This window comes from Oncorhynchus mykiss, chromosome 27, assembly GCF_057628025.1.
Source record: "Oncorhynchus mykiss isolate SJ-2025 chromosome 27, ASM5762802v1, whole genome shotgun sequence".
In the NCBI taxonomy this organism is placed as follows: Eukaryota; Metazoa; Chordata; class Actinopteri; order Salmoniformes; family Salmonidae; genus Oncorhynchus; species Oncorhynchus mykiss.
In genome coordinates, this window is record NC_143048.1 from 29,506,457 (window position 1) to 29,529,002 (window position 22,546).

Here is a 22,546-nt window from a genome sequence, read left to right on the forward strand (position 1 = left end):
GGTCACTGATACTCTAAAGCAGATGCTTGCAAGAAGGCTTCAACTACAATGATTATGTAGTATTATTTTTATTCAAAATGAATAAAACACATTCGGATTACAAGCATTTTCCCATTATGTATAATTCAGATTCAACAATCCCACATTCTATTATATTGTACAAACACTACATATATTTATCACCTGTGCATCTATAATCTATCTTTAATATCATGACGTTAATGTAAATGTTATAATCATCTCTCTGAAATATACTTACCGTGCTTTAAAAATAAAGTGAAAACAGTGAAAGTGGGTACATTTTCAAGCAGTGGGCCAAAGGAAGACTAGATGGTTTGTTTGGGACCACCAACAGCTACAAACATGTTCCAAAGTGACAATCCTAATCTATCAACAAAAACAAAAACAGGGCATCACAAGCATAGAGGAAAATGCATGCTATGTGTAGATCTTTCTCCATCCCGATCACCTCACTTTTGAAACTGGGCTCCAAAAATGTCCTCATGGTACCTCTTCTGAATCTGCAAATAAAGAAAGAAACATACAAACCATAAAAGCATTGTAAAACACTGTCCACTTACTACAGTATTGGAACTAGATTAAGAGGATACATGGCATTCACATTAGTTTTCATATTAATGATTGAGAGGAAAGTGAACCAACCTTTAGTTGGGTTAGGTATTCTCCTGCCTGTGTGAGGGTAATGCCAAGCTGGCTGCTCAGAATCTCCTGTACTGCTAGAGTAACTCCCTGGGCCATGTTCACACCTCCGCACACGTAAAAGTGGCCCTCCTTCTGGTGCAACACACTCAGCACCTCGTCTGCCATCTTCTCCCTCAGGACATCCTGGACATAGATCTGCTGACACACAGAGGTCAAAGGTTAGGAATAGGAGGCACAGTACAGGGAGATGTTACGCTTCAACCTTCACTTGAATCACAAGCCAATCAGGTTCAATCAAGCTTTTGATTGAAAAGCTTACTCAGTACATGATTTCTTTCAAAATGACAATGCAACAGTACCTTTGGGTGACCTGGCTGGCGGGAATATGTGGTTGTAACACTCTTCAGGACCCCTTGTCTTCTCATCTCCAGTGTCTCCTCTTTGTATAAATGGTCTGTCTCCGAACTCTGGCAGCCAAACACCAGGCTCATAGGACTTCCAGAGAACCCTGCAAAGACAAAACCATAGCCCTTAAGGTCAGAGATTTTGTATCAACAGACACACAAACAGACATACAGACACACACACACACTACCTGGGTGTTTCATGTCATGTAGCCGTTGTTGCCAGAAGCTTCGGAAGGGCGCGATGCCACTGCCAGCCCCCACCAGAATGACTGGAGTGCTGGGCTCTGCTGGGAGGTGGAACCCACCTGAACTGTAAACAATAACACAATCAGTTAGCTTCACTTGAAATGATCATCTCAATCATTATACTGGGGATAGGCTACAACCAAGCATTTGGTACAATTGGAGAATGTACCAGCCTACTGAAATACAGTATGTTACAGTACGTTCTATACCTGTAGATGAAACATGGTACCAGGTCTCCTTTCTTAATGGTATCCAGCCAGGTGCTGCAGACCCCGTGGTGAAGAGGACCCTGTCCATCTATCGGTAGTACAGAAAAATACAGTACAGTTACTTTCACAGCCAAGAGATAGCAGTTCAAATTCCTTTCAAAGCATTTGATAACTGATGTATTGTCATTTCTAAGTTGAGTCGCCCTGTCCTGTACCTTGGATAAGAATGTTTGCTAAGTGACCAAAATGAAAAATCTAATGTCCCATACCTTGTGTGTGATAGTTGAGCACCGTCAGAGTGAGATGTAGCTCATTGGGGTGGAGCTGAGGGGAGGAGCTGATGGAGTAGAGGCGGGGCTTGAGCAGGGGCAGCTGGCTGAGGAGGAAGGCTGCAGAGGGTTCTAAAGATGGGAACTCCTCCAGGACTTCCAGGAAGTTGGGAACACGGAACATCTTCCAGGTCGTGTACTCCTGAGAGTCCTGACGGCAAATTAAGACAGAAGCTAAATAACGATAAAAATATCTGTTTATATTATTTTTTGGAAAGTGCATAGGCTTACATGGTTATATGTATGAAACATAGTATTTTCTTCAATTCTATACAATTCCAAAGGGTGGTAGGTTAAAGGATTTTCTTTCATGATTTCTCATTTTTATTTCAAGAGACAATAATGAACACTACAGTAGTCCTTGAGACAAACAGAAGTTACCTTTGCCAAGGTCAGCAGACGCTGGCAGTGCCCCTCCTGTCTTGCCAGCTGAGAGAGCTTGTGGAGGAGGTTCTGACAGGGGGGCGTGGTTACATCCAGGAAGTAGGTGAGCGCCTGAGACAAAGGGCATGCTGGGATGCGTCTGACAGTCTTCCAGTTTTTCTCATCATCTGTTGGGAAATAGAAATGCAGAGTAATTTTAACAGTGTCCATTTTTTGAAGATGATGTCTTCCTAAAAATAAATCTGATTTTACCGTGGTTACGTCAATCAGCACCATTATTACTGAATATTGTTTTACCAAGGCAGGAGTCAGAGCGGTATTCCAGTCGTAGGCACTGGTTGGTTGGGGCTGTATGGGGAAGGAACTTTAGGATTCCAGCCACCAGTTGAGGGAGATTCCCTGGGAAAACACCAACATGGTCTCCTGGGGCAAAGTTCATGACCTCTGCACTTGTCTCCCTCTCCAGCTCCACCAGAATGGTGGACCGGCTAGAAACAAGAATGACAATGTTGAATTAAACCCTGTCAAAATTGAGTCCTGTCAAAAATGTTAAAAGTATTGCAACAATAACAATGCTAGTGGGTAAATTAAATTGTGTGGCAGAAGACAAGAAGTTAACCTTGAATGGGGGCTCTGTAGATTCTGTCTCCTCTTCAGTTTCATGGGGAAGACAGTTTTAGAGTGAATGGCTGAAAGTGCTGCGAAAGAGAGGACAGTGAAAATCATCACGTACAACTGGCTGACTGAAATACAAGATTAGTTTATAAGGCTTTACAGTGCTACACCAGTCCCTTGTCAAATGTCCATCCCCTGGCCCAGGTGTAGTACCTGTGATGTGGTCCTGGGAGCAGCTCTCCAGTGCTACGCGGTATCTCAGAGGGTCCCAGGCCTCGCAGAGTCGCTCTGCCCCAGGGAGCTGCAGACTCAGCTGTCCCTGGATGTTGAACTCCTTATAGGCATCCTGGAAGCAGAGAAAGCGTGCTTAGGCTCAATTATTAAATACACTATGTAGATCAATATGATATGCAAATGCTTATCAGATTAAAGATCATAACAGGTCTTTTTTGTAATGTTACTTGAGCATATAGTAGACATACCAGGAGTATGTTACTATGTATACTATAAAATACACTGAAAAAATGATTGTCAGCACGTAGCTAAAATCCCCTTTTAAGCCAGAGAGCCATCCTTTCTTGTCTGCCTACCTTGAGAGTGGTGAGAGCCCAGGCAGAGAAGGCCTCTTCCTGTCCATTCAGTTCATCCCCCTCTCCAGTGGGGGTCACCCGCTCTGCCCCCAGCTCCTCCAGCTTGGCATCCACGGCATGGGCGAAAGCACAGAACTGTGGGTACATCCTCGAGCCCAGTCCAAACACACAGTACCTGGGGGAGGAGAGGGGAGATATGACCAGTTTCAAAATCAAAGAGAGGTGACAGAGACTGTAGTCAAGTCGCCACTTCATCAATTAGTACATCTTAAAGACATGTACATCACAGGAGGTTAGAAGCACCTAATTGGGGAGGATGGACTTGGTAATGGCTGGAGCAGAATCAGTGGAATGGTATCAAATACATGGTTTCCATGTGTTTGATGCCATTCCATTCGCTCCGTTCCAGACAATATTATGAGCTCCCCTCAGCAACCTCCACTAATGTACATGTACAGCACAGTACGGAGAGGGCAATGCAGAGAAAAATGCTTGAGATACTACTTACCTTAACTTGTTCCTGAGATACTGCAAGGAGAAAAGCTGCTTCTTGAAACTCTAGAGAAATAATATTAACATGTGGTGAATATTTAGACATTACATTTAATAAATGTGGGGAAAAATATTATTGTTAATATAATATATCTATAATATATCTATAATCTATAATATATCTATAATATATTATATATTATAATATCTTCAAAATACAGAAACACACCTCTCCATTTCCAGGGGAGTCTCCATTCCCAAATGTGCTTGTTACCACAACCAGAAGGCTCTCCTGTTCCATGTCACTGAAGTTATAGTCCTCCATACAGAGCAACTTTGAAGATATACAGAGCAGCTTTAGTTAACTTTGTAAAATATCTGGGAAATTCTGTATTTTGAGGACAGTAGTGACTTAAGATATCAACAGATTGTACATTGTACAAGCACATCTACTAGCTAACTCCCTATTGCTTGTTCTGTAAATTAACTCTAAATGAGCTCAATATAGTCCTCACATACATTTAGGTTCCAATTAAACTAGAGTTTTACATTGATTCACAGTGCTTAACACACACAAATGCCCTGAAGCATATTAGCCTGAGGCAGTAGGCCCCCTATCATCCTTCATAGAGATGAGATGGATCTCCTACCCTGCAGTTGAAGGCACAGTTTAGCATGGAGTTCAGTCTCTGGGCCAATGTCTGTGATTTCCCTGTTTCAGTAGCGTACAGGACAGTGCAACGCACCCTGTTAGCCAGCACTCTGCTCATAAGGATTGAAGAAAAGAGAGCCGCCCTATAGGAGGGAACCAGCCATGAATAATAATACTTTGTAATGCATTATGAGCATGGTTTCACTCAACCTCATCCATTATGTGCATTTATAGCTATGTCAATAATATGATTAGGACTGCATTCTAATTTATAACGCATCATGACTGTGTTCATAAAGCATTACAGATATGGGTGTCATAGTCCATGTAAGATTACCTGGCCACCGCTTTGAAGCTGATCTGTTGCTTCCTCAGGCACATCTCCCCATTTCTCCAGACATGGGTCGTCCAGGGGTCAGGCTTCAAACAACAACAACAACAACAGTTACAGATGATCATTCAGCAACTGCCCTGTTGCCCTGGTGGAGCTTAACCAGATGAATGACATATACTATGCACAGTACAAGATGGTGTCTCAGTATCTACCTGGTAGTAGAAGAAGGGAGAGAGGATGTAGTTGACCATCTCCTGGTGGAAGACGGGGGTGAGAGAGCCAGACATGGGAGGAACCAGCCAGGCCCAGTCTGCAGGGCAGCCGCCACGCAGCCGGAACTCTGTCTCCATGTGCATCATGAAGGACTCGGCTGCAGAGTGGTGGTCTGTGATGGTCACCTTGTTCTTCTACAGCGTACAGTAATGAGTCAAAAGGAGTACATTTATCTCAAGGAAAACTCCAGTTGATGGCTGAATAGTTGTAGCATCCTCTGGGTAAATATTATGGGATGGAAGTATCTTATTTACAATTGTAGGTATTAAAAAAACGAATTATGTAACAAAACAACAACAGCAACAACAACAACATAACTTGGGATATCAAATAAAATCAAATGTATTTATATAGCCCTTCGTACATCAGCTGATATCTCAAAGTGCTGTACAGGCTGTGAATATCTATTGGGAAAAACATGCCTTTGGATTGGTCCTGTATACATGAAAATCATAGGTTACCTGGAAACTGTATATGACTGCAACATTGATGGTCACCAAGGCCTGGTCCTTCCACAGTGAGGACAGCTTGTGTGTCTCCAGGCCCATCCTGCGACCAACTTCCTGTACGGACAGGAAGCCAAAACATCTACAATCATTGCATCATTATCAAGTCAGCCAGTGTTGTGTTGCAGAGGTATGAAACAAGAAAACATTTTTAAACAGAAAATTATATTTTTGGTTATTCCAGACGAGGTTTCCTCCTCCATTTCAAAACGTGGGCTACTCTTGCTGAGCCTGACCCTGTGCTGTAGCCATGGTGAGTACTTGTGAAAGTGAGCCTTACCTCCAAGACGTTATAACGCTGATAGTCACAGAAATCCCTCACACCAATTTCAGTGCCCATGTACCAGCCATTAAAGGGACAGGCTGGGAATTCAAGTCCACCAATCTCCATCAGCATGTTGGACACCGCAGGCAGAGCATACCACTTCAGTCCAAGGTCTTGGAACCACTTATACCTAATGAGGAAAGATCAACACAATATATCTGATAATAATATATAAAAGAGCATGCCCAAAAACACCACCACTAGGATAGATGTGATTAGTTTCTATAGTGAATCATTCAGTCCTCAATGTGACACCTTTTTCATACAGAATGTGTTACGCACACACACAGTTGGTTTATATATATTTTCATACAGAATGAGTTACGCACACACACAGTTGGTATATATATATTTTCATACAGAATGAGTTACGCACACACACAGTTGGTTTATATATATTTTCATACAGAATGAGTTACGCACACACACAGTTGGTATTTATATATTTTCATACAGAATGAGTTACGCACACACACAGTTGGTTTATATATATTTTCATACAGAATGAGTTACGCACACACACAGTTGGTTTATATATATTTTCATACAGAATGAGTTACGCACACACACAGTTGGTTTATATATATTTTCATACAGAATGAGTTACGCACACACACAGTTGGTATTTATATATTTTCATACAGAATGAGTTACGCACACACACAGTTGGTTTATATATATTTTCATACAGAATGAGTTACGCACACACACAGTTGACGTGTTCACTCTACCAAAGATGCTTGAAACACTTGACTCTACTCAGTATTGTGTCCAGTGAAACAAATGAAGGATCACTTTGGAGTGGTTAGACATTGAAATAAAATAAAATGGTACAGGTCATAGGGCCCTCCTAGACCTGGCTTTGGGAAACTATTTGGATAAAGGAATATGCTGCGTAGTTAACTTCTATAGAGCTCTTCACTCTCTCCTATTCAGCTCTGTTCCTCAAGAGCTCCAGACGGAGGATTTTAAAACCTTTTTTATAGTTCAAACTCTTGAGTGACTGGGGGCAATGGTTTGATTTTACCCAGGCAGCTACATAAAACATTGATTTAATTAGATAACTCCTACTTAAAAACAACACCATGGCTATGGAGGCATGATGATCTGAATACTATGTGTCTCTGATGAATCCAATCAATGGCAAATCTAGTATGGAATCAAACGGATTTGCATACACATGCGTCATAACATAACTGGACACCACTTTTGTAGCGGTATCATAACCAATGAATGTCGTTGTATGCAGTGGAATAGCTATGATGACTCTCTGCAGGCTTAACATCGTATTTGTTCGCAAAAGTGTGTTTACACAATCATCCAATAGAAACGAGGCTAAAGTCACTCACTGAGGGTGTTCCATGGGAACCTCCAGGATCAGGTGTGGAGGGATTTCATAAAGGTCTGGGTCCTCCCCGTTGACCTGCAGGACTAGTGGCAATACATCGAAGAGGCCGTACTGAGGTTTCCATCCAAGCCGGATACAGATCTTTAGGAACACAGCACAAAAGTAACAGCAACTTTAAAAATTGATATTTTCAAACAAAGACATACACTATGTGAGCCTGTTTGAATGCATGTTATTGAAATAGCTGGGTGGATCCTGGTGGCTATAGCTACTTTATATAGTACCTCAGTGAATTCTACACTGGATGGGTCTCCCTGGATACTGCCATCAGGCATCTGGTAACCTGCATACTTCACCAGCTGGCTGTTCCACACCCGGAAATCTTGCATGTCTTCCTTTCTCAGAGGGAAGACGGTAATCGCAGACCTGAAATAAATAAGACAGAAGAAAGAATAAGATATGTAATAACAGACAAACTGAAATAAGAAGGAGCTTGTGAAACTGGCCCATAACAGAGTGAATGTCCTACAGCAGGGTTCCCCAATAGGCAGCCCATTGGCAATTTTATTTCCAGAGAAAATAAATAACAAATTGCCTAATAATTTAGTTGTTGACATAAAATACTAAAATCTAGGATATCAGCTCAAAGTGATTTTAATTAAAAAACATATTAAGCAATATGCCTCTCTAAGGGTGGGGGGGGGGGGGGGGGGATAGTTAGGAAGAGTCTAAGGGGCCTTAAAAAATGATGGGAACATTAGTTACATTTTTTTCCATGTTAAATTATTAACCTATCCCATTATATTACTTACAATGTACTAATAACTAATAAAAGTAATGGTTTCTTTATCTTTTCTTGTTTTTGGCAAAAAGTAAACATCCAGAGAGCCTCTGTATCCCCCCCCCCCTCCCACCAAAACGAAAAGAAAGACAGGAAAGAGAACAGAAAGGGTGACAGTATGTCACCCAATGTTTCACAAAGGAAGATGGGTGTAGTCCGTGAGTGGTGGAAATTAACCTGATAGCTTAGTCCATATTGAAATAGGCTACTTTTGCTCCCCTAACATTAGTTACTTAATATCTTCACAGAAAATTCTTTACATTTCGCTCCTCTTTTAGCCCACATTTAATCAATGTAGGCAAACGTTTAGCAAGCCATTAATAAAAAATCAGTTGTCCCTCCCCCTGCCTGGTGCCAGGCCCAACAGATGCAGCTTCAGGTTCAGCAGCCATGTCTCCCCATCCCCATATCCCTGAACCAGCCCTGTCTCCCCATCCCCATATCCCTGAACCAGCCCTACTCCCAACTGAAGAAGGAGGTGAGCAGCATTGTGTTGAATGACATGTCAGTTGGCATAATTGTAGGTACTGCAATGCATTGAGAAGAGGAATGTGATTCTCCAGTCAGGAAAAATCTCACTTGACACAGAAGGCAGCCAATATCAGAGCCTTAAAGGAAGAGATGCAGGCTCTTAGAGATGAATAGGAGTCTCTCCTGTCTGAGGCAACACTGATTGCTATGCAAATAGCTGTTGTACCTCAAGTAAGCAAGGAACACAGCTGCCAGAGGAAAAGGAAGAGATTCCATGATGAGACCTCTCAAGAGGAGACAGCTCAGGACAGTGCAGCAACAGTGTTTCCGAACACAGTGTTTTTACTGCTATGGACAACATCATAAGTGACATTGGACACTGGGTTCCACACCACTGCAGAAATTGTAGAATACTTTTCTGCTGTTCTGAAAGTTGGGCAGATTAGTGAGGATAAAGTCCCTTCTGTGTGCCAACCACTGATCATGAAGTATTCCAGAGATCTTACACCTGAGTTTCAAAATGAAGTAAGACACCTGAACACTGTATATGCTGCCACTTTCCCCCCTAACTTGTGATTAGTTTCATATAGCATGTTTATACTTGTGGTACGTAACAAAAAGCATTTATAAAACTATTTTTGGCCCCTGCCCCCATTTTAGAACAACAACATTGCATTCCCACAGATGAATATGCAGTGTACAAACTATTCATAACTATGTTCCGGCCCCTGACCATCCCTTCAAGGAAAAATCGGCCTATAGCTGAATGTAATTGGGGATCCCTGACCTACAGTATTGTTCTCACGGAGTAAAGGGTTGAAGGTCTAAGTCAAGTGCAACAAATAACACATGAGACAGGAGTATTAGTAGAATTACTTTTACATTGGTGCATTTACATGTTAGTATTTTAGCAGACGTTGTTATCCAGAGCGACGAACAGTTAGTGGGACAAATCTGTAGTTTACATTTTACACATTTCTAACTTCATACAGGGTTGATCTTTACTCAGTGTTTTCTGCCCTCTGCCTCATTACCTCATACTTCGCTATCCTTTCTAGTTTTTCAAAGAATGCTGCAGTAGTTAGGCTACCTCAGAAAGTAGGGCTGTTGGTCACCTAGGCCTAGATTCAATCTGTGTCGAAGCGTGATTTTAAATCGAAAGGCAATCTTCCCGCATTCGCAGAGACTGCATTCACGTAAACACTGCATATGATCTCTCAATTGAAAATGACCTTATAGTTTCAATCACGCTATAACGCAGATGTTTGGATTGAAACAAGTCCCTGCTCTTTGTCCCAACTCTTTGTTTACCTTAGGTTTCCTCCATTTGTGGCAAACTGTAAGTGTTCGCACAGAGACTTGAACATATCCTGAGTAGTCTTGCACTTTCTGGCATCAAACACCTGCAGAACAATCCAAGAAACATGTTGGTGAGTATTGGTTAAGTGGGACACCTAACAAAGCTTTATAATGGATATATTTAAATGTGTACAATAACATAACAAACAATCAATGCCTGTGTGTTAGTGAGGAAGTATGTGATGATAAAAAATGGATTCAGTTGGCGTGAAGTCATTGTGGGCATGGCATCCCGTGTAATGACATGTCTCTAAAGTCATAATGGTAAGTAAAATGACATAGGATTCTAAGAAAAAGAATGTTAAGCTTGTAAAAAATTAAGAAAGGATATTCAGCTTTTCATTACAACATATTTTGTAAATGTAAATCAAAATGACTGTAAATTGTTATTTTACTACTTTCACCTTTTTAGAATATTTGCCTACGTCCAAACTGGGACACCCTGTTATTGTCAAACTGGGACACCCTGTTACTGTCAAACTGGGACACCCTGTTACTGTCAAACTGGGACACCCTGTTATTGTCAAACTGGGACACCCTGTTACTGTCAAACTGGGATACCCTGTTACTGTCAAACTGGGACACCCTGTTACTGTCAAACTGGGACACCCTGTTACTGTCAAACTGGGACACCCTATTACTGTCAAACTGGGACACCCTGTTACTGTCAAACTGGGACACCCTGTTACTGTCAAACTGGGACACCCTATTACTGTCAAACTGGAACACCCCATTACTGTCAAACTGGGACACGTTATTACTGTCAAACTGGGACACCCTGTTACGGTCAAACTGGGACACCCTGTTACGGTCAAACTGGGACACCCTATTACTGTCAAACTGGGACACCACTATTACTGTCAAACTGGGACACCCTATTACTGTCAAACTGGAACACCCTATTACTGTCAAACTGGGACACCCTGTTACTGTCAAACTGGGACACCCTATTACTGTCAAACTGGGACACCCTATTACTGTCAAACTGCGGCACCCTGTTACTGTCAAATTGGGACACCCTATTACTGTCAAACTGGGACACCCTATTACTGTCAAACTGGGACACCCTGTTACTGTCAAACTGGGACACCCTATTACTGTCAAACTGGGACACCCTATTACTGTCAAACTGGGACACCCTGTTACTGTCAAACTGGGACACCCTATTACTGTCAAACTGGGACACCCTATTACTGTCAAACTGGGACACCCTGTTACTGTCAAACTGGGACAACCTATTACTGTCAAACTGGGACACCCTATTACTGTCAAACTGGGACACCCTATTACTGTCAAACTGGGACACCACTATTACTGTCAAACTGGGACACCCTGTTACTGTCAAACTGGGACACCCTATTACTGTCAAACTGGGACACCCTGTTACGGTCAAACTGGGACACCCTGTTACTGTCAAACTGGGACACCCTATTACTGTCAAACTGGGACACCCTGTTACTGTCAAACTGGGACACCATATTACTGTCAAACTGGGACACCCTATTACTGTCAAACTGGGACACCCTGTTACTGTCAAACTGGGACACCCTATTACTGTCAAACTGGGACACCCTGTTACTGTCAAACTGGGACACCCTATTACTGTCAAACTGGGACACCCTGTTACTGTCAAATTGGGACACCCTATTACTGTCAAACTGGGACACCCTATTACTGTCAAACTGGGACACCCTGTTACTATCAAACTGGGACACCCTATTACTGTCAAACTGGGACACCCTATTACTGTCAAACTGGGACACCCTGTTACTGTCAAACTGGGACACCCTATTACTGTCAAACTGGGACACCCTATTACTGTCAAACTGGGACACCCTGTTACTGTCAAACTGGGACAACCTATTACTGTCAAACTGGGACACCCTATTACTGTCAAACTGGGACACCCTATTACTGTCAAACTGGGACACCACTATTACTGTCAAACTGGGACACCCTGTTACTGTCAAACTGGGACACCCTATTACTGTCAAACTGGGACACCCTGTTACTGTCAAACTGGGACACCTTATTACTGTCAAACTGGGACACCCTGTTACTGTCAAACTGGGACACCCTGTTACTGTCAAACTGGGACACCCTATTACTGTCAAACTGGGACACCCTGTTACGGTCAAACTGGGACACCCTATTACTGTCAAACTGGGACACCCTATTACTGTCAAACTGGGACACCCTGTTACTGTCAAACTGGGACACCCTATTACTGTCAGACTGGGACACCACTCTTACTGTCAAACTGGGACACCCTGTTACTGTCAAACTGGGACACCCTATTACTGTCAAACTGGGACACCCTGTTACTGTCAAACTGGGACACCCTATTACTGTCAAACTGGGACACCCTGTTACTGTCAAACTGGGACACCCTATTACTGTCAAACTGGGACACCCTGTTACGGTCAAACTGGGACACCCTATTACTGTCAAACTGGGACACCCTATTACTGTTAAACTGGGACACCCTGTTACTGTCAAACTGGGACACCCTATTACTGTCAAACTGGGACACCCTATTACTGTTAAACTGGGACACCCTGTTACTGTCAAACTGGGACACCCTATTACTGTCAAACTAGGACACCCTGTTACTGTCAAACTGGGACACCCTATTACTGTCAAACTGGGACACCCTGTTACTGTCAAACTGGGACACCCTATTACTGTCAAACTGGGACACCCTATTACTGTCAAACTGGGACACCACTCTTACTGTCAAACTGGGACACCCTGTTACTGTCAAACTGGGACACCCTATTACTGTCAAACTGGGACACCCTGTTACTGTCAAACTGGGACACCCTATTACTGTCAAACTGGGACACCCTATTACTGTCAAACTGCGGCACCCTGTTACTGTCAAATTGGGACACCCTATTACTGTCAAACTGGGACACCCTATTACTGTCAAACTGGGACACCCTGTTACTGTCAAACTGGGACACCCTATTACTGTCAAACTGGGACACCCTATTACTGTCAAACTGGGACACCCTGTTACTGTCAAACTGGGACACCCTATTACTGTCAAACTGGGACACCCTATTACTGTCAAACTGGGACACCCTGTTACTGTCAAACTGGGACAACCTATTACTGTCAAACTGGGACACCCTATTACTGTCAAACTGGGACACCCTATTACTGTCAAACTGGGACACCACTATTACTGTCAAACTGGGACACCCTGTTACTGTCAAACTGGGACACCCTATTACTGTCAAACTGGGACACCCTGTTACGGTCAAACTGGGACACCCTGTTACTGTCAAACTGGGACACCCTATTACTGTCAAACTGGGACACCCTGTTACTGTCAAACTGGGACACCATATTACTGTCAAACTGGGACACCCTATTACTGTCAAACTGGGACACCCTGTTACTGTCAAACTGGGACACCCTATTACTGTCAAACTGGGACACCCTGTTACTGTCAAACTGGGACACCCTATTACTGTCAAACTGGGACACCCTGTTACTGTCAAATTGGGACACCCTATTACTGTCAAACTGGGACACCCTATTACTGTCAAACTGGGACACCCTGTTACTATCAAACTGGGACACCCTATTACTGTCAAACTGGGACACCCTATTACTGTCAAACTGGGACACCCTGTTACTGTCAAACTGGGACACCCTATTACTGTCAAACTGGGACACCCTATTACTGTCAAACTGGGACACCCTGTTACTGTCAAACTGGGACAACCTATTACTGTCAAACTGGGACACCCTATTACTGTCAAACTGGGACACCCTATTACTGTCAAACTGGGACACCACTATTACTGTCAAACTGGGACACCCTGTTACTGTCAAACTGGGACACCCTATTACTGTCAAACTGGGACACCCTGTTACTGTCAAACTGGGACACCTTATTACTGTCAAACTGGGACACCCTGTTACTGTCAAACTGGGACACCCTGTTACTGTCAAACTGGGACACCCTATTACTGTCAAACTGGGACACCCTGTTACGGTCAAACTGGGACACCCTATTACTGTCAAACTGGGACACCCTATTACTGTCAAACTGGGACACCCTGTTACTGTCAAACTGGGACACCCTATTACTGTCAAACTGGGACACCACTCTTACTGTCAAACTGGGACACCCTGTTACTGTCAAACTGGGACACCCTATTACTGTCAAACTGGGACACCCTGTTACTGTCAAACTGGGACACCCTATTACTGTCAAACTGGGACACCCTGTTACTGTCAAACTGGGACACCCTATTACTGTCAAACTGGGACACCCTGTTACGGTCAAATTGGGACACCCTATTACTGTCAAACTGGGACACCCTATTACTGTTAAACTGGGACACCCTGTTACTGTCAAACTGGGACACCCTATTACTGTCAAACTGGGACACCCTATTACTGTTAAACTGGGACACCCTGTTACTGTCAAACTGGGACACCCTATTACTGTCAAACTAGGACACCCTGTTACTGTCAAACTGGGACACCCTATTACTGTCAAACTGGGACACCCTGTTACTGTCAAACTGGGACACCCTATTACTGTCAAACTGGGACACCCTATTACTGTCAAACTGGGACACCACTCTTACTGTCAAACTGGGACACCCTGTTACTGTCAAACTGGGACACCCTATTACTGTCAAACTGGGACACCCTGTTACGGTCAAACTGGGACACCCTATTACTGTCAAACTGGGACACCCTATTACTGTTAAACTGGGACACCCTGTTACTGTCAAACTGGGACACCCTATTACTGTCAAACTAGGACACCCTGTTACTGTCAAACTGGGACACCCTATTACTGTCAAACTGGGACACCCTGTTACTGTCAAACTGGGACACCCTATTACTGTCAAACTGGGACACTCTAGGCCATTTTAACGTTTTCTTAACAGAAATCAATTTTCTAAATAGGATCAAATGAAAGATATTACCTCACCAACATAAAAACTTCTAGCTAGCCACAGTATATTCATAACCATACAGGTAATATGATGACTAAAAAACTTTATTTTGATGTATTTGACTCTGGTGACAATAAAACAGTCATTGACATGTTTGAGGGGTGAGGTCTTAATGGTTTCATTCTACAAAATGTCCACTAGAGTGTAGTTTGAAGCTGGTGTACCAAACCGAATGTAAAAGACAAAAAAATGTTTTTGAAGAACTGGAAGCATTACAATAGCGCACATAGAACAGATCTACCACTTCTTAGACTTGCTTTCAGGTAGAATGATGGATCTATAACTCACATTTCTACGTACATTTTTTGGGTCGGGTTGCCCAAAAAGATACATATTGCCACTTTAATGTTCCACAAAATGACATTAAGAATGTTTTAACACATTTCATTTATATGAATAATTGAAGTTTATTATAAAAATATAGAAATTTCTCATATACTCTAATTTATTCTTCTTTACAATAAAGAATGAAGTGTCCCACTTTGAATACCAAGGTGTCCCAATTTGCCAGTATCTACAGAAAAAAGGTGGTCTCAGGACAATTTGTGTTTGAAGAAGAGCCATCCATCCTGTGTTATATTGTTTGGGTAGACTGAAATGAAAACAATGCCTACTAATAATTTTAATTTAATATGTTATTAGTTATTGGTAGTTTTTAGATAAACTACTAATGCCATGTTTTAGTCCGCTGGAGAAAGCGAGTCATGCTCGCTGGGCTACATCGGGCTGTTAGGGACGCAGTGGGACATTTGAAGCAGAGGTCTAAATAGTTGGATTGGAAACGTTCTTTGACAGTTTCTGATTACTGTTGCTGGGTTTTATAGTTTAGGTAACACCAGTTAATTTCAGCATTAAGTTAATGTATTCTAACATTATAATCTGTTCCATTACGTGGAAAAAAGTCTGGTCATTAAAGTGGATTGCAGTTTGAGTTTATTTTTACAGTCACAGTGCACATTAATCAACGTTTCAGTAAGTTCCAGTTTTAGCCAGCAGGGTAATTTTCAACCGCAGTCCCTGGGCAGGTTATTAAAAACAATTACAATAACAATACAGACAATCAATGAGCAGTGAGCACACGCAGAGCAACATAGAACAAGTAACACGTAGCAGCACGCTGTCATGACGTTGGCCTCTTTGGGTATAGCAAGCCCATCCCCCTCTCCCTGCCTCCCCCTTTCCTCCTTCAACTAGGTTGCTGTGGTCAGAGAGACGTTGTAAATTCCTGAGAATCTCCTCATGGACACACAGTATAGAGAGAGTAGATTTTCATGGCGAACAAAGGAAATCCTTCCACCTCACAGAACTTGAGGTCCAAACAAATTTCATGTTCCGGAGAAGGTATAAAAGATCGGTGAAGAATCCAGCTACTAACTGGTCCGTTTGACACAACTTGGGGAATGGGAGACGGTGTGGCCACATTACCATAACGCTGTTTATATAATAGCCTCAGATATGAGGTTTACATCTAATTGTTGTATAAGATGAATGAGTGAGTATGATACTGTTTGTATAATTGTGTAATATGATTTTGGACTGTTTAATGAAGACAAATACAATTCCCTTTTGATTTGAACTAAATCAGAGGACCGCCCCTGAGCCCAGTTAGGGTCAGACATCCTGGGACAGCCCTCTTCGGCCCTTCCGAATAAAACCCCCACTCGTTTTTTTTTTGATCAGCAGACCGAGCTTACCTCAATTACGAGATGGCTAAAGGTTGCAGACCATGTTTTTCTCCATTAGAAGGACAAAGGTTGTAGACCATTGCTGAATCTTTTAACCATACCACGTGGTTAAACTCTTAGACTATCAATACCGACAGAATAAGAACAAGTCTTTGATATTAATTACTAGTCTTCAGCTAGGAATTCGGTATCATTGAACGCGAAGAACGACAATTACAATAACATCTATTCTATAACGAATGTCACTCTGAACAATCCCCTCTAACCACAACCGAGAGAGAGAGAGGGAGAGAGACGGACAATTCTACAAAATAAATTAACTTTTCACCAGCGATCAAGATGACACACTGAGCGTAAATATATATATTGATTGCAATTGCTCCAGAATGAGTGAGCGTTCATGTGCATTATCATTAATTATCAATCTGTAGTGACTTCTTAGTCGACCCCCACTTCTCCTTTTGTCTAACAAGCCGCCATGCCGGTTTAGCCCACTAGGGCACATTCTCCTATCATTTCATGGTACCACATTTACCTTGTTTGTTTGTTTGTTTATGCATTTCTGTGAATTACTTAGTTAGTAATAAATAAATGATTTAAGACAATTGATGTATGGATGACTCATAGTGAAGACTGGGTTCGTGCAGATAACCAACAATTTACGACGTTTGGAATGAGACTAACGTGAGGTAAAGTAAATCATTATTTTGAAGACTAATTGTTCAGATAAAATATCTGAAAAGTTATTTTAGGAAATGATAACTTTGTAATCTGAATATTTTTCCTTGGTGCCCCGACTTCCTAGTAATAACTAATTACAGAGAATCTTTGATAAAAACTATCAGTCTTCAGTTAATGATAGTAAAGACACAGCAATGCAAATAGCAACAAAACAAAATACATAAGTGTTTCCACACCTCACCAGCTACAGACAACATGGAAAGCATACCAAGGTCCATACCATGGTCCAAACATGCCAAGACAGTGGTGAAGAGGGCACAATAAAACATTTTCCCCCTCAGGAGACTGAAGAGATTTGGCATGGGTCCTCAGATCCTCAAAAGGTTTGAAAGCTGCACCATCGAGAGCATCCAGACCGGTTGCATCATCGCCTGGTATGGCAACTGCTCGGCATCTGACCGTAAGGCGCTACATAGGGTAGTGTGAGCGGCCCAGTACATCACTGGGGCCAAGCTTCCTGCCATCCAGGACCTATATAATAGGCGGTGTCAGAGGAAAGCCCATAAAATTGTTAGAGACTCCTGTCACCCAAGTTATAGACTTTTTTCTCTGCTACCGCGCGGAAAGCGGTACCGGAGCACCGAGTCTAGGACCAAAAGGCACCTCAACAGCTTCTACCCCCAAGCCATAAAACGGCTGAACAAATTAATAAAATCGCTACCGGACAATTTACATTGATCCCCCCTTTTGTACACTGCTGCTACTCGCTGTTTGTTTGTCATCTATGCATAGTCACTTTGCCCCCACCTACATGTACAGATTACCTCAACTAGCTTGTAACCCCACACACTGACTCGGTACCGGTGCCCCCTGTATATAGCCTCGTTATTGTTATTCCTGTTGTGTTACTTTTTATTTTTACTTTTCATATTAGTTTACTTGGTAAAAATGTTCTTAACTCTTCTTGAACTGCACTGTTGGTTAAGAGTTTGTAAGTAAGCATTTCACGGTAAAGTCTACACCTGTTTTATTCGGCGTATGTGACAAATAAAGTTGGATTTGATTTGAAACGGGTAATAAACAGCTAGGGATTATTGATTGGCCTCTAGTCATGGGAAGCTCTCACAGAGAAAGCAGATTGACTAAAGGTGCTTTTCCTTGAGGGAACTATACAGTCACCTCTCATAGCAGACCTTGTAGATCTGCTGCCATAGGTTTGGGTTTTCTGTTTACCAAAAGTACTTAGTGGAGGGGGAGCCAGGCCATTTAGGATCTTGAATACAAGACATGCGTCGGTGTATTGCACAAGATTTTTCCAACTCAGGAGCTCATGCTTCCTGAGGATGTAACAGTGATGATGGCTATTGGGCTTCCAATCAAGCACCCTGAGAGCCTGTTTGTAGACAGACTGAATGGGCTTTATTGTTGTACAGCAAGCTTGGGCCCAACTAGTCAAGCAGTATGTTAAGTGGGGAAGCATCATAGATTTGAAGTACAGTTTTATCATCCTCTGTAGTCAATTTTTTTTGTATATATCAGAAATTAGCTGGGGTTGAATTTGGTTATTTGAGTTACCTTTTTCACCTACTTTTTAAAAGAGAGGTTGGAATCAAGTATGATGCCAAGGTACTTAAAATCTGATACCAGCTGGAGCTTCTCCCCTGACACATACACATCTGGCTCAGCGGCATCAGTTGCCCTCTTTGTGAGGAACATGCAGACTGGATTTTTTACGTTGAGATGTGAACATGAATCACTGAGCCACTTTGTAACCTGGACCGTTACAGTAGTGAGCTCTTGTGCAGCTTGTTGTTTGCTCTTTGCATTCACATACACTACCGTTCAAAAGTTTGGGGTCACTTAGAAATTTCCTTGTTTTCCATGAAAACTTACATGAAATGAGTTGCAAAATGAATAGGAAATATAGTCAAGATGTTGACAAGGTTCTAAATAATGATTTTTAATTGAAATAATAATTGTCCTTCAAACTTAGCTATCGTCAAAGAATCCTCCATTTGCAGCAATTACAGCCTTGCAGACCTTTGGCATTGTAATCTGAAGAGATTTCACCCCATGCTTCCTGATACACCTCCCACAAGTTGGATTGGCTTGATGGGCACTTCTTACGTACCATACGGTCAAGCTGCTCCCACAACAGCTCAATAGGGTTGAGATCCGGTGACTGTGCTGGCCACTCCATTATAGACAGAATACCAGCTGACTGCTTCTTCCCTAAATAGTTATTGTATAGTTTGGAGCTGTGCTTTGGGTCATTGTCCTGTTGTAGGAGGAAACTGGCTCCAATTAAGCACCGTCCACAGGGTATGGCATGGCGTTGCAAAATGGAGTTATAACCTTCCTTCTTCTAGATCCCTTTTACCCTGTACAAATCTCCCACTTTACCACCACCAAAGCAGACCATCACATTGCCTCCACCATGCTTGACAGATGGCGTCAAGCACTCCTCCAGCATCTTTTCATTTTTTCTGCATCTCACGAATGTTCTTCTTTGTGATCCACACACCTCAAACTTAGATTTGTCTATCCATAACACTTTTTTCCAGTCTTCCTCTGTCCAGTGTCTGTGTTCTTTTGCCCATCTTAATCTTTTCTTTTTATTGGCCAATCTGAGATATGGCTTTTTCTTTGCAACTCTGCCTAGAAGGCCAGCATCCCGGAGTCACCTCTTCACTGTTGATGTTGAGACTGGTGTTTTGCAGGTAGTATTTAATGAAGCTGCCAGTTGAGGACTTGTGAGGAGTCTGTTTCGCAAACTAGACACTCTAATGTACTTGTTCTCTTGCTCAGTTGTGCACTGGGGCCTCCCACTCCTCTTTCTATTCTGGTTCTTGCATGGAATAGCCTTCATTTTTCAGAACAAGAATAGACTGATGAGCTTCAGAAGAAAGTTCTTTGTTTCTGGCCATTTTGAGCCTGTAATCGAACCCACAAATGCTGATGCTCCAGATCCGCAACAAGTCTAAAGAAGGCCAGCTGCATTGCTTCTTTAATCAGTTTTCAGCTGTGCTAACATAATTGCAAAAGGGTTTTCTAATGATCAATTAGCCTTTTAAAATTATAAACTTGGATTAGCTAACACAACTTGCCATTGGAACACAAGAGTGATGGTTGCTGATAATGGGCCTCTGTAAACCTATGTAGACATTTCATTAAAAATCTGCAGTTTACAGCTACAATAGTCATTTACAACATTAACAATGTCTAAACTGTATTTCTGATCAATTTGATGTTATTTTAATGGAACGGTAGTGCAGTGTAGTGGAGTTCTTAAGCTATTTAGAATGGTATCATGTTGGGGGTTAAGACAATGGGGTGATTCTGTAAGGTGTTCCAGAAAGCATATTTTCATAAAGTGTCCCACTTTACCAATACTCACCCTCATCATTCATTAGGCTAATCTACACATAGAACATTACACATACGCCCATGTGCACGCACGAAAAACACATACAAGAACACAATAGATACTGATGTTGATTCCTAAAAGATAATGAGAAACTGAAATGTATCTTCTGCCTTGTTAGTATGTTTTCTTACTTGTAAATTGGACCACTGAATCCTGCCGATGCATCTTGGGGCGTTCCTCCATGCTTGTCGAGCACCAAACACTAATTCGTCCATAGTCAGCGAATAGGTTCCTGTGGAACCTATCTCCATAGCAACTTCCTCCAATCTGGCAAGGTGGTGTTCACTTTTGGGGCTATGCATTTGGGATTAAATTAGGCTATGTGTAAATCATTGAAAACAAACAAATCATAAAATAGAGGGGATTTACATTTTTCCCATTGCAAAACTTTTGTAAGGCCCACAGAGATGCTTCATAAATGATCTATAAGCAAATGTTTACAATAGGCTATAAAGGCTAACTGGCTTAAATATTTTCCCATACTGCCATAATTTATGAAGCATCTAAGAATACATTGTACAGTAAAGGCTTTATAAAGGCTCATAAAGAAGTACAGAAAATATAGGCTACAATCTATAAATGCCTAAAAGGCATTAAACAATATTGCAATTTTAAGCAACTATGTGTCTTTTACAGATTCCGCACTTGGGTTGAACAATTTTGGAGTAATAATAGTCATCGTCTTTAGAGAAGTATTACACCGAGGCCTTTTACTTACATTTTGAAGGACTTGTAGTATTGGTTGATGAGGTCAATCGCCTGAGGTAGGATCTCAAGTGGAGTATCTTTGGGACAGCGCATTAGAGCCTTGGGAGTCATGACAGAACCTTCACAAACTTGTGATGTACATTGTTGGTTCTGCATATGAAATAAAATAAGACAGTTTAAATTAAAATGTATTGCTTTATTTTATAGTGTTCAATCTTCACTGAAATAGAAAACACTAAAATTGAGGTGCGGCTTCATAATTTGAGCAAAAGAGCCAAGCAAATAAATTGCGGTACTGTACCACGGCACACACAAAGCATCATAAACTGTAAACGCACCTTAACTGCCTGGTGGTGCAGCATATCATTGAGACTTGAGCCATCCTTCACGTTACGCACAGGTATAGACAACGGACACCTGCTTGCTCTTGTTTCCCACTATGGGATGAACATAGAGGAGAAACAGGTTAAACATATGTCGCTTGCTTTTAGCACATTTTCTAATTTTATTTCAACTGTAATCTCAATTCGTACCTTCTTTGGTTTAGTCTGGAGAGCTATTTTGGTTTCATCATCTTGAAGCACCATCTCCATAATTGTAAAATAAATGCAGTTCATTAACATATATGGAAATACCATTTATCTAAATAATTCAAACATTTGTAGCCTTTTAGATCGAAATGTATGTGCTTATATGCTATTTTGCTATGAGTAAAATGTATTTTGAATTCCTTGGTAACAAAAAAACATGAATATTAAGTTTAATTAAATATTTTAAAGTTATAATGTGGTCAATAGCCTTCAGTGTCGTGGCATAAACTCTTTAAAACAATCTAATTTAAATTATATAATATCCCAGTATTTACTCTTACCTTCAGTTAGGTGAGACAGGCACCAATTCCTCTCTGAAACTTTTCCTCCTGAGATTTTTCAATTTATACCTGCCTGTAATGAAACATGGGCAGGCTTCTAGGAAAATTCCCTGGTTGTGTTCCAGGTAGGTAGGCTCAAATT

General features: G+C 41.8%; 1 protein-coding gene across 2 annotated transcripts; it reads right to left on the minus strand.

Annotated features, from left to right (window-relative positions):
* Window positions 1–52: 52 nt before the first annotated feature.
* Window positions 53–22,455, minus strand: LOC110507147 (nitric oxide synthase, inducible-like). 2 transcript variants are annotated; one of them, XM_090223844.1, is made up of 26 exons: window positions 22,405–22,455; window positions 22,067–22,120; window positions 21,872–21,970; window positions 21,544–21,683; window positions 20,957–21,119; window positions 9,997–10,088; window positions 7,658–7,799; window positions 7,375–7,514; window positions 5,981–6,155; window positions 5,656–5,757; window positions 5,134–5,328; window positions 4,925–5,007; window positions 4,586–4,730; window positions 4,165–4,269; window positions 3,952–4,001; window positions 3,444–3,618; window positions 3,067–3,199; window positions 2,858–2,936; window positions 2,536–2,726; window positions 2,236–2,405; window positions 1,795–2,005; window positions 1,526–1,613; window positions 1,259–1,380; window positions 1,023–1,171; window positions 664–858; window positions 53–521 (listed from the first exon to the last, which is right to left on the minus strand). In XM_090223844.1, the coding sequence occupies exons 2-26, from the start codon at window positions 22,118–22,120 to the stop codon at window positions 471–473; spliced, it is 3,249 nt and encodes a 1,082-aa protein (XP_090079970.1). In that variant the 5' UTR covers window positions 22,405–22,455; the 3' UTR covers window positions 53–470. The 2 variants fall into 2 exon arrangements, with proteins under 2 accessions (XP_090079970.1, XP_021442676.3); XM_021587001.3 differs by lacking the exon at window positions 22,405–22,455 and having other exon boundaries at window positions 22,067–22,171.
* Between the last annotated feature and the right edge of the window lie 91 nt (window positions 22,456–22,546).

Coding starts and splice junctions, on each gene's coding strand:
- LOC110507147 (XM_021587001.3), bottom strand. CDS start 22,171: ATGGTATTTCCATATATGTTAATGAACTGCATTTATTTTACAATTATG. Junction 5,758..5,980: donor AGCGTTATAACGTCTTGGAG/GTAAGGCTCACT, acceptor CTGTCCGTACAG/GAAGTTGGTCGCAGGATGGG. Junction 4,270..4,585: donor ACTGTGCCTTCAACTGCAGG/GTAGGAGATCCA, acceptor ATATCTTCAAAG/TTGCTCTGTATGGAGGACTA.